This window comes from Colletotrichum aenigma, assembly GCF_013390185.1.
Source record: "Colletotrichum aenigma strain Cg56 chromosome Unknown KSG_Cg56_contig08, whole genome shotgun sequence".
Classification (NCBI taxonomy): Eukaryota; Fungi; Ascomycota; class Sordariomycetes; order Glomerellales; family Glomerellaceae; genus Colletotrichum; species Colletotrichum aenigma.
The window spans coordinates 1,401,687-1,414,119 of NW_023500914.1; the positions used below are offsets into that span (position 1 = coordinate 1,401,687).

General features: G+C 55.7%; 2 protein-coding genes across 2 annotated transcripts; both read right to left on the bottom strand.

Moving 5' to 3' along the window:
* Window positions 1-1,819: 1,819 nt before the first annotated feature.
* kap95 (Importin subunit beta-1) lies at window positions 1,820-4,866 on the bottom strand (the record flags this gene model as incomplete). Its single annotated transcript, XM_037327151.1, has 5 exons — window positions 1,820-2,118; window positions 2,169-3,585; window positions 3,644-4,450; window positions 4,550-4,608; window positions 4,818-4,866. 5 exons carry the CDS (start codon window positions 4,864-4,866, stop codon window positions 1,820-1,822), a joined length of 2,631 nt encoding a protein of 876 aa, XP_037174464.1.
* Window positions 4,867-7,878: 3,012 nt separating this feature from the next.
* LEU4-0 (2-isopropylmalate synthase) lies at window positions 7,879-10,027 on the bottom strand (the record flags this gene model as incomplete). The annotated part of the gene is made up of 4 exons (XM_037327152.1): window positions 7,879-8,031; window positions 8,088-9,665; window positions 9,718-9,928; window positions 10,020-10,027. The coding sequence occupies 4 exons, from the start codon at window positions 10,025-10,027 to the stop codon at window positions 7,879-7,881; spliced, it is 1,950 nt and encodes a 649-aa protein (XP_037174459.1).
* Window positions 10,028-12,433: the final 2,406 nt, after the last annotated feature.

A 12,433-nucleotide genomic window follows, 5' to 3' on the forward strand; every position in this document is an offset into this window, starting at 1 on the left:
CCTGAATCAAGACCTCAACTCCCCAACTACATCCCATTCTTTGCCCTCCCTGTCGTCCGCCACAAGCTCGTGATTGTTCTCCCCTCAACATAAAATCCTACTCTGCGCCTCTTTCTCATCAGCACCGACTAACACGAACTCAGGGCCATCAAAACCCGCACGTACAGAGTCTCGAGGCATTCAATGGTGATCAAAAGCCATACACGGACCTAATTTGGCCCGTCAATCCAACTCAGCACCCCAAGTGCTCTCTCTACATGTCCGAGGGACCGCAATCCCCTCCATCAAACCCTCATCCACAAGCAACCTCACCCTCCAACACCCAAAGCTTCAGACCGGCGGCCAAGTTCCAGACAAACCATCCTCTATATAAATCGAGCCCCGCAAGCATGAGCATCCATTCCAACACACAATTCTGGCCTTCACCAGACTTCGTATCTCAGGCACTAAACCGAAACCTTTCATACCCGCCTCCAATGCTTGCTTTCGCAGCCTACTGATCAAATCTTGACCTTCCGACCACAGTAGCCTCCTCCCCGTCCGTCATCGTCCCCGCTATATTATTGCTGATGCTCCCGAGAAACCTGACTCTGGTTTGTTTGTCAACAGAAATCAATTGTGGCTTCATTGCTTGAGGGGTGACTCCATACGATTCTATTGCTCAAGTGTCCAAGTCGTGTCGTCTGTGCAATTGGCGGTGGCCCTGAGCCTTCCTAGAACATCCTGAATGCCTCTTTAATACCCATGCACCACCCATGGTGTTCAGTGCTCGATCAAGCTCCATCCATCCTTCAACGATTAGGGGTAGAGGCCAACGTACGGGAACAGATCACTCTGTCAATGCCACATATTTCATCAGACGTCGTCCAAGGACTTCACGACAAGACTTCATCAACTCATGTCACACATCACGCAAAACCTCACATCCAATGCACTTGAAGGGGGCAAAACTCATTGAACTTTCTCCTGACTACCAAAGCATTGCGACATGGGGCCACTTGACCCAGCAGCGTACTTGGAACTGTTTGCGCGCCGTCCGTTTCCTCCACTGCAGGACTCTTCTCGTCTTTTCCTCGCGTGCCCCTACACTCTCCTTTCTAGCCCATTTCATGAGGCATCTTGTTGTGCGTTCAACCCCAACCACCTCGCGAGTACCTTTTCAATGAAAGATATCCCGACTCAATTGCAAACAGGTTATGGCCTAGAGCGTATGCGCCTCTTGCGAGAAACAAGTACTCCCCCTTCCCACGGTAAACCCCAATCACTTGATAGGGCTCTCTCTCCCGAGGAAGGACGCGGCCGACTCCGAATTGTGTGTTGACGTCGTTCGTTTCCCCGTCTCTCATTGCTCTCGTTTCCCCGTCGGAAAATGAAAATAACAAACTCCCGGTTCCGTCTGAGGGAAACTCATTCTACATGACTTTTAGGTCGCCAGCGCGATTCTATGCGAGGCGTACATGACAATGAGGACTCCCGCCTCCTCTCTAATCCAGCCATCCGTTGCGAAAATCAAAGTCCAGAAGATACAGCCAAGGGGTAAGGGGTGATGTGTAGTGTCAATTGGTGAAGTGTGCTGGCAAAGGGTATTGGTTGGTGAAATTAGTCTTTGGGGAATGTGTAAGGTGTCTATATACACGTGAGTGATCTCCGTGTTCGATGCTGTGTAGTGACAATATGAGGGCTGTGCTGTCTCCTAGTTTGACGCAGATCCGGGCTTCGACGAGTGGAAACCGGCTGCTCCAGGGTACGCGCCGGGCTCGGGGAATGGGTGTGGATAATCAAACAGGTAAGAAGTTGTAATTGGATATCGAGGGTCAGCTCAGGTCTGGGCCATGACGCTGGAAGAGCCGCCAAGCTGGCGCTTGACCTGTTCCCTAGCCCAGCGCGCGGTCTCAATGGTCCTAGCCTGGAACTCGCGGTTGGTCTTGGTCTCCTTGATCAGGGCGGTAAGCCAGTCCTGGCGGAAGATCTCGACGAGCTCCCCGTTAGGGTAGGCCTCGGCGAGGTCACCAATGACACCCATTGCTGCCCTCATGAGAGCCTCGCTGCGGTTCATGTCGCTAGCAATCTGGTTGAGAAGCTGGAAGATCGAAGGAACGTAGGGCTGGAGAACGGTGGCTGGGTTCTGTTAGCAGTGTACATCATTAGGCATTGGGATAGTGACTTACTCTTGTTGCTGGCTCTCATGGCACCAATAATGCCACCCCAGGCGTCCATGATTCCCTCGCGCAGAGAAATGACGTAGTCGTACATCTCGTAGGGGCCCTCAGGGCCAGCGTTGACAGTCGCGGCCTGTTGAAGAACCCCAGCAATGACGGACAGGTATGTCTCAAAGTGTCCGCCAATGGCACCGGCAATATCGCCGAAGCACTGCAGGATCGCAGGCTTGAACTGGTTGCTGAGACTGGGGCTCTTCAGGTTGTTCAGCAGGTGGTTCATGAAGTTGTCGCAGTACGGCTGGCTCTGTTCACCCAAGCTACGGGTGAGATCGCTGACGAGTCCGATAGCCATGGCGCACAAGCTGGGCTCCTCCTGGTTGCCGAGGGCGTTGTAGAGGAAGGGCGTGAAGGCCTGCATGTACTTGTTGAAGTCCTCCTCCATGGCGTTGGCGAGCGCGCTGATGGTGGCGAAGACGGCGTCGGGAACGCTGGACTTACCGCCAATGGTCTGGAGGATGGAGAGCAGGGTCTGCATGATGCGGTCGCCTTGGGGAATGATCTCCTTCTCCAACCTAGTGATGATGGCCTGCAGAACCGTGCACAAGCTGGTCTGCATCTCCTCAAGCATGATCTTATCCTCGACGCTAACGACCTGGCTCTGCATGGGGACGGTGCCCTCGAGACGCTCGATGATGACGCCGGACAGCGAAGCAATGGGCTGCATGCTCTCGGAGGCGGCGTTCTGGACAAAGACGTTGAGGACCTCGTAGGCGGCGGTGCGGACGTAGGAATCGCAGTCGGGGCGGGCGGTCAGACCAAGTAGGTTGGTGACGCTCTGGTTGAAGTGGGGGGTGAGCGGGTTCTGGACGGCACCGAAGTCGCCAGAGAAGCGCTCCGCCAGGTTCATCAGAGCCCAGCAGCAGGAAGATGCTATCTTGGCGTTGCTCATGAGGCCGTTGAACAGAGAGCGGATGAGGGGGTCGAGGTGCTGGTTGGGGTCGATGCTCTCCGAGACGCTCTCGGTGATGCGGCCGAGGGCGTAGGCGGTAGAGTCCTTGACATGGAGGGAGCTGTCGTCCATCATGCCGATGAGGATAGGAAGAGCCTGCTTAACGATGGGGTCGAGGACCTTCTCGTCGGGGCCGTCCATAATGGCGCCGAAAGCAGAAACGGCGGCATCACGGTGGTGCCAGTCCTCGGCACGGAGGTTGCCCTCGACGAATTGAAGGACGGGGGTGATGATGGCGGCACCGATAGCCTGGGAGTAGAGCGCGAGACACTGATAGGCGGCACGGGCCAAGTTGTACTCGTCATCGGCGGCATCCTCGTCCTGCTTGGTCAGAAGCATAAGGAGGACGGGAACAACCTCGTTGGCAGCTACGCGAGCGAAGTTGTAGAAGGGTCGCATCTGGTCGGCGCTCTCGACCTAAAGAGGCAATCGTCAGTGTGGGTCATTCCAAAGCAACAATTCGGTTCAGCCTTACCTGGGCGTTGTCATCCTCGATCTGGATCTCCTCCTCGCACACAGTGCTCCAGAACTCCACGGCCAACTTAGCGACGTCCTCGTCTGAAGACTTCATGCCCAGAATGGTGAGGCCGAACAGCGCCTTCTCCATGTAGAAGCGCATGTTGTCGTAGTAGAGACCCATGATACGGTTCAGGCAGCCAAAGGCGCCCTGCTGTATTCTGGAGTCATCGGCCTGAGTGGCCTCGCAGACGACCTGCATGATGTAGTTGCGCTCGCCCTCGTGCTTGAAGTTGTTGCCGACAAACTCAAGCGAGTCGCCGAGGGCGGTGATGGCGGCCAGGCGGACCTCGAGGCTCGTCTCCTCCTTGCGGGCACCCTGGACGACGGCGGTCAAGATGGCGTTGGAGTGGGCAATAAGGGCGGTGCGCAGATCGGCATCTTGGCTTTCGCAGATGTAACCGATCGTGGTGAGGGAGGCCTGCTTCTGGTGCTCGGCGCCCTCGCTGACGTTCTTAACCAGAATGCTCATCAGGTCCTGCCACTGGTTCCTGGGGAGCTCGAGGCCGGCGATGGAGGAGATGACCTGGGCGGCGGCCTGGCCAGCCTGGCTGTTGGAGGAGGCCAGTGTTTGCAGGGTCAAGTTCTTGACCTGCGTCTTCGTCTCGTCGTCTGTCTGCTGGAGCCATTTTGTCTGAAGTTCTTGATGGCGGTTGAAGTCACGGGCGGTGAAGGCGTTCTTGAGGGCGAGACCGGCGGCAGCACGGATGGAACCATCCGCGCTCTCGTTTGCAAGCTCTTGAACGAGGGTTGCGAGGTATAGGGGCTGTTGGGAAGGCGAGCGAGGTTAGCAAAAACTTGATCGACGCGGTGGGGGGAGGCAAAGGGGAGGGACTCGGGGACCCGAAAGTGGGTGAGCACGTACGAAGTTGTTCTCGGCGGCTGATGTGAGTTGCTGCTCGGCAGCGTTGCGCAAGTTCGCGTCTGGTCATGACATGTCAGCCTCGTCATCGTCTGTAGGTCGTTCGTGATGCGCGTTGGGGGGTGAGGAGCCAAGAGAAGGGCAGGATCTGTCTCATCGCCGTAGCGACCAGGGTGGGTTCGATGGATGGCAACGGCGACGAGGCAACTCGGGAGGGAAAGAGAGAAGTGCAGCGACGTAGGAGAAGGGACAGCGAGGATGTAAAACTTACCAGGCGACAGCGAATTGGCCAAAACCTGGTTGATCTCTGAGCTCGACATGATTGCGGCTCAATGTGGTGTGTAGCAGGAAGTGAAAGGCCGAGCCAGTGCCAGTGTTGAGAGGTAGCAGGTCAGGTTCGGAGGGGGGGCTCGTTGACAGGTTGCACGTGTCAGGAGGTGGGAGAGGAAGGGTTCAAGGCACCGCACCTCAGGGTCAGCAGCAGCACGGGAGACGCGGGGGTGGTTTTTTTTTTTTTTGCGGTCTGGGAGCCGGCAGCAGCCTAGGCGAGAGGAAGGTTCAGAGTTCGCGCGGCAAGGCGGGCGCAGAAAGGTACGGTCCGGGGGTGGGCGGCGGTACTCTGTTTGGTTGTAGAAAGACGAGAGAGCGGCAGAGAAAGGAGAAGAAGAAGAGACCGAACAACGGCGCGGAGAGAGTGAGAGTGTGAGAGAGTTTGTTGTGGTGAGTGAGAGATAGCGAGAGGGAGAGAATTTCGCTGCTCTGTGGTATCCGTATTAAAATAACGAGTCTTGTCGAAAAGTGACTTTCGGGGACACGACGGAGGATGGATGATGGCTTTTTTTTTTTTTGCAAAGGAATTAGATGCGTACCGGTTAAAGGAAAAAATAAGTTGGTCGCAACAATAACACAACAGACGAGAGGGAAAAGTTGTGAGTAATGTCAGGTTTTTTTTTTCTTGGGTCTCTCTCTCTTTTTGGACGAAAAGCAGCAGGAGGGAGGAGAAAAAAATAATAGGGAGCGGGACCTCTGGGCAGGCGAGGTTGTTGACGATCAGAGGACGGGGGAGGGGAGCTGCCCGGTTGCCTTTCAGTGTGACTGGTTCGTTCCTCCTCCTTTTGCTGGGCTTCCAGCAGGTGCTCTGCTGTGTCTGCGGGAGAGACAGCAGCAGCGCGGCAGGAGGGGCAGCAGGGGATCGATCAGTGCAATGTATTTAGCGGCGGATGGCATGCAGGCAAGTTTCTTAGCAGACTGGACGTCCCAGGTAGGTACCTGATTGCCTGCCTGCCCGGTAAGAATGGAAGGTATCGCTGCTTCTCCAGGCGGCAGCAGGTGCACAACAAGGCAGGGAAGGAAGGTGCCGTACCGTCCCGGGTAGCGGTTTCTTTCTTTGGCACCAGAGGACGGGAGTCCAGTCCAGTCCCAGTCCAGTCGCGAAGGTAATTAATTACCTGTCCCTCTGGGTACGGGCAGCGAAAGGCCCAGGTATTCTGGCCCAACCAACCGGCCTATGCAATACAGTGCGTCCTTTGGCTGGCTGAATGTAGCCGGGAGCCGCTGCTCGCTGGGTAAGGTACTTCAAGCTTAGGTCGAAAAAGTGGGCGGCACGAGATGGCGTTAAATGAGTGTGGGGAAGGAGAAGAGCTTCTGATGCAAAAAACCGAGGAGGGGTTGTTTCTCTCTGCTTCTAGCCTGCACTCCTTTTTGATGCGACTCCTGTTCTGCAAAAGGCTGCCCGACTGGGACCTGATACTCCGGAGGCAGGCAGGAAGAAAATGAGTACTCAGTCACTTGAGTCTCATTCTCTTTGCTATCCCAAATCTTATCTACACCATGTAAGTCCATCAAAAAGGCGCTGACGACAGTCGCGCAGAAAAAAACAAAACAAACTGGATGCGGGACATTTGTTTTTTCCTTTCCTATTGCGGCCATCTCTCGGGCACAGTGCACAAAATAAAAAAGCTCAGACCAGGCGCTACGTACCCGTCCTCTCTGCCTGAGAGAAAAAAGACACCCATTCCCCGCTACGTCTCCATCATCCACTACCTCTCTCGCCACCTGTCCTCTGCAGCGCCCTCCTGTACCTCACGATGCACCTCTAAGCCTGATCAAGTGTCAAGCCCCCACCACATCCCATCTCACCAACCAAACAGTGAGGCTAAACCCCCCCAACAGGTACGACCAGAACCCCACACCTGCAAAAGGGGAGGAGGAGGAGGGGTTCCAGAACTGCTAGAGTCAACCAAGCCTCACTCACTCGAGACTGAGTCTTCCTACCACTGGACAGTATCTCCCAATTATCCCATCCAGGGCTGCATCTGCATGTCCTTGGTTGCCGGGGCTGCCGCTGCGCGGTTGCTCATCTCGTGCAGGATGCAGAAAAAGCCAAAAAGAAGATACGGTGTGTGGTGTGTGACTGACTGACTGACTGTGTGAGAAAGAGTGTGTGTGTGTGTGGGTGGGTGTGTGTGGGTGGGTGGTCCGAAACAACCTGCTGCGGAGGAGGAGGAACAAAAGAGAGCAGCCAGACGGCAGCAAACCAAGCCTGCAGGTCAAGTGACAAGAAACCAACATCTTAAAAAAAATATTGCCCCTCGTTTCGTACGCAGTCTCGGTTTGCCGGGGGGGGGGGACCAGAAAAGCAGTCATCTCAAAGCGCCAACTGATCCATTCCCCCTCCTTTTTCAGACCACACGCACAGCAGAAACCGTGACGTCCGGGAAAGGGGAACAAGAAAGCAAGATAAGCTAAACAAGATTGAGACGAGCCGCCTGCCGCTGCCGCTGCCTGACCTTGCCCTGTCCGTGGTCAATGTCATTGCCGATTTTTGCTCACCCTACCCAGAGAGCAATGCGTAAGGCTACCCGCCCGCGTTTTCCTTGCTGCCACTGGTTTTGTGGTTGGGTGACAGCCCATCCGAGCCCCCGAGTCAGACGTCATCCTGCTCATCAGGTTTCCAGGCAGCCGGATCCGAGCGTGGCCCTTTTTCGTTTCCCGCTGGCAATTAGGAAATACGATCTTGGCCCGGGCCACCACCTCCCATTCACCCCTATCATTATTATTTCCCTTCACCGGCTGCATAAGGTTGACTTTGTGTGAAGCACTGATCCAGATGACTCATGCCCAATTCAAATGCCTTTCATTCGTTCGTTGGAATCAAACAAAACAACCCTTTCATACAAGTAAAAATCGGCCATCAAGTCCAAAGCGAGGGCTTACATGGCCATGCGAGCAACATCTTCCTCGTGTCCCATTTTTGATGTCACCGAAAATGCATCTCAACCAAAACTTTTGCCTCGTCCATATGCCTCACCAACTGGATGCTAACACCCCCTTTACATGCCGTTCGCCTTCTCCTCCAGAGCCGCAACAATGTTCGGCGTCTGCCCGTTGGTACCGTTCGTAGGCTCGAGGTCCAGCTCTTGGCTCAGAGACCTGGTCGGGATGGGCTTGGCCAGGATAGGGCTACCGGGGCGGCTGCCGACAAACTGCAAAAGTCTTTGTTAGCACGGGACTCATCATCTTATGTTACGATGGCACTCACGTTGCTGGCGGCACTCAGGAGGGCAATCAGAGAACTCTGGACCACATCCTCGTGAATACCGATACCCCAGTACTTCTGCTTGGTGCCCGTGGCGGTGCACTCGATGTACGTAGCAGCCTTGACATCGCGACCGGCACCAATAGCGTGCTCCTTGTAATCCTCGACGTCCAGGTTGATGCCAACGCTCTTCAAGGCGTTCGCCAAACTGGAGATGGGACCGTTTCCGCGTCCGCGCAACTGGTACTCCTTTCCGTCGATCGAAACCACGCCCTCGAATACTCTCTTCAGGTTCTTGGTGTCTTGCGTCTTGCCAGGCGCAGGCGGCGCGGGGCTCTGCGAACGATCGGGGGTAATGCTGTAGTCTACGATCGTGAATCTTGGGTTCTCGCGGAGGTAGTAAGTCTGCTCGAACAGATCCGTGATCTCTTCTGACAACAGTTCCCGGCCAAGGGAATCTGTCTTATCCTGCACGACCTTGGAAAACGCAACCTGCAGCCCACGGGGCAGGTCGAGCTGCAGCTTGCGCAGAATAATCCATGCCGCGCCACCCTTGCCGCTCTGGGAGTTGACACGGATGATGGCCTCGTACGTGCGTCCAATATCGGCAGGGTCGAGGGGGAGATAAGGAATTTGCCAGCGGTCCTCGTTCTTTGCGCCCTCCTTCTCGCGCATCTGGAAACCCTTCTTGATGGCGTCCTGGTGAGATCCTGAGAAGGCGCAGACAACCAGAGATCCGCCATACGGCGCGCGGGGGTGCACTGGAATCTTATTGCAAGTTTCAACCATGTCGATTACACGGTTGATATCGGACAGGTCCACGTTTGGCCAAATGCCTTGGGTGTAAAGGTTGAGGGCGAGAGTGACAAGGTCGACGTTACCAGTACGCTCACCATTGCCAAACAGACATCCCTCGACTCTGTCGGCGCCGGCCATCACGGCTAATTCAGCTGCCGCTACACTTGTGCCGCGATCATTGTGGGGATGCAACGATACTGCAATCTTCTCGCGCTCAGTGACGTTGCGGCAGAAGTACTCGATCTGGTCAGCGTAGATATTAGGCGTGGCCATCTCGACGGTGGCGGGCAGGTTGAAAATGATGGGAACCTCAACAGAGGGCTCCCACGCCGCCTTGACGGCCTCGCAGATGCGGACGACAAACTCGGGCGAGGTGTCGGAGAAGGTCTCTGGGGAGAACTCGAACTGCCAGTTCGTGCCGGCCTGGGCGGGGTCGTCCTTGGTGAGGGAGCGGACGAGCTTGGCGCAGCGGACGGCGAGCTCGACGCTCTCGTCCTCGGTGAAGCCAAAGATGACGCGGCGGAAGCACTCGCTCGTGGCGAGGTAGATGTGGACGATGGCGTTCTTGGCGCCCTTGAGGGACTCGACCGTCCTCTTGATGAGGTCCTCGCGGCAGGGGGAGAGGACCTGGAGGTATACGTCGTCGGGGACGGCGCCGGGGGTCTCGATCAGGCGGCGGGTGAAGTCGAAGTCGGTCTGGGAGGCGGAGGGGAAGGAGACCTCGATCTCCTTGTAGCCGAGCTCGCACAGCATCTTGAAGTAGCGCCACTTCTCGTCGCCGTTCTGTGTTTCGAGACAACAACCGTTAGCGCTGGTGGTACTTTGGACTACTGACACTGGCCGAGACCGCGAATCCTTGGTCTTCGTCGTGTAAATCATTGGAGGGGAGGGAGTGACATGCCATTGGGTCGACCAAGCTCTGGTTGCCATCACGCAAATCCGTCGACAGCCATCGCGGGGCTTTTGTGATGGTCTTGTCAGGCCATTGGCGGTCCTTGAGCTTGAGGGGAGGGAAGGGCTTGTATTTCGTCGACGGATCCTTGAGCCTGCACGCGAGAAGCAGATTATCAGCGTCTCAAGTTTTTCCAAGAACGTCATGTTGTGTGATTTTGGGGGTTCGTCCATTGAGTCACCTACATCGGCATCTTGGGCTGGGTGCGGGGCAGATTTCGCGGGGGTGTAAGTAAGGACGGATCGGTTCCGTGTGCTGGGAGAGAAGAGAGAGTGTCCTGCTAGAATTGGAGGCTCTCAAGCAGGAGAAAGGGTATTTGTAGCAAAGTCGTCAACAGAGAGAAAGATCGCAGTCATAAAAGGGGAGAAAGGAGAGGGAAAGATTGAGTCACAAGGTTCGCGGTCGCAAAGAGTCGGGCTACGAAGACGGAGGAGCACCTACCTGCTGCTCAATGACAGGCAGCCCACCCTTGGATTTTTTTTTATTTTTTTCCCCCCCTCCACCACCAAAAACGGTTGCGCAGTACGTACACTGCCGACCCAAGTTCCTTACAATTTACTTGTCACTGAATGCTATTCGATTCGCCCCTACTGATACCTAACCCGCGCTACTCGCTGCAAGCTTGCATCTCAGAAGGCAATAAAACGGAATCCCGCAGCAACGGTCCCGGTTTATTCGAGCACTTCCAATGGCTCCGGGCTGCATTGTATGCCGGCCGGGGGAAACGATCAAACGATACACGCAGCTAGACGCTGGACGGGACGGCAGGACGGGTGACCAGTGTGTGTATTCCTCCCCCGCGATCGCTCCCGTCAAGTCGTACGCAGGGTGCAAGGGCGCATTGGCATCGGATTGGACCTCTGATCGATTCGAAAATTTTCAACTTTTTTTTCTGTTCTTCTCCAAATCAATGTCATTGGAGTGGGGCTCAGTTCCGAGTCCCCGCGTCCTGTAGGTCCGACATGCGGCCATTCTCATTGGTCTAAATTGCAGCATTGGCCGGCTGCGGATGGCGGGGTTGCACCAGTCCGCAATTGCACCACACCAACAGCCCCGTCTCTCTCTCGCCTTGCTTTTTCCTGTGAAGACGGACTGCACGAGGGCGCAACTGACGGGGTCTTCCCTTCAGTCCTCAAACCGCCATTCATCGACCTGATTGCTGCCCGTTCCCCCAAAAGCCAATGACGCGAGGCAGCGGTTAACTGGTCGGTCAGGCCTCAGCTTCACCTCGACATTTGCCGGCTGACTTCCCCGTCTGATGTAGCCGTACAGAGCTGCATATCCCAAACTGACTCGACCGCCTTGCGTTGGCTCGAGAACATTGTGAACAGCTTAGTCACATGAACTCCCTTCGCAGTCCACTCCCAGCAAACGAAGCCATTCTCATCGTCAACGTCGACAATGGAGCACGACCATGGGCCAGACATCTGCCAATATGCCGACAATACCCGTCCGATGGGCGTCCGAACATCGGCTCGTGGGCCCGTCGAACTTTTCCGGTATCAACCACCCCACGGCCGACTTATCAGCAGCCCGGAACCGTCGGCGGTGGACCCCGCCATCCCTGCTCCAAGCCCCGATGACCGGCCGGATAGCTTCGCTACGTCGTGGGGCCTCTGTTGCGGACGACAGACGTCAGTCATCCATCGGTCTGCCTCCAAGCCACGCTGCTTCACCGCGGTTTTCCCCACGATGGATGATACTTGGAGGCTGATCAGCATGCTCCGTGTCGTTTCTTCTTCCAATCGCAAAGGGCGTATTTGAACCGCTCATGTCGAGCCCTTGCATGTCTACCCCGGCAGGAGAGCCTTGAGTGTGACTCCGGTCGATTGCCGTCTCGTGGAGCTCAATTTTGACGACATGCTCGTCGTTAAGCCGACTTGATGCGAGCTAGGATTTGACCTTTGTCGATTCAACGTGCCAATGCCCTGAATGAGACCCGTCCCTCCGTTCTCTATACGGCCCTGGGAAAGCCCGTCTCCTCGACCAACGGGCCTTCCTCCGGTTCTCTTCAAAACATGGACTGCAATTCCTTTCGGCATCGAGCAAGAGTCACCTCAAGCTGTAGCTAACCACGGTCAAGCTAACAGGGGAACTGCCGCGACATCTAGAACCCCTGAGCTCCATCCGGGGGGCATCTCAGCAGTGACTCACCCACCATCCCTCCGCCGTCTTCAGCCTCGCATGCCACTCTCTATACCCTCCCCTTCTATCACCCCACACTCCAAGATCATCCTCCCCTTACCTCGGCTCCTGTGCATATACCCCCGGCGAGACGATCACCAGAAGAGAGACAGACACTCATCACCTTCTCCATCTAAGCCGCCGCAAGCAACCACCGCCGTTGACCCGGAGGAAATGAGTCACTCCCACATGTCTCAGCCTTGGCCCGTCCCTCATACCCACATCCGCCAGCCATATCTCAACAATTCGACGCTTTAAGAGTCATCCAACCCAGTCCGGGGGCCAGCCATCACATATAACCAAACATCACAAGCAATTGGAAGCACAAACATCACATGTATCACCAGCAAGAGAAGTACTAAAAGAGGTTTGTTTGAAATCCGATTTTTAGACGTTTAGTCTATACTCTATCTTC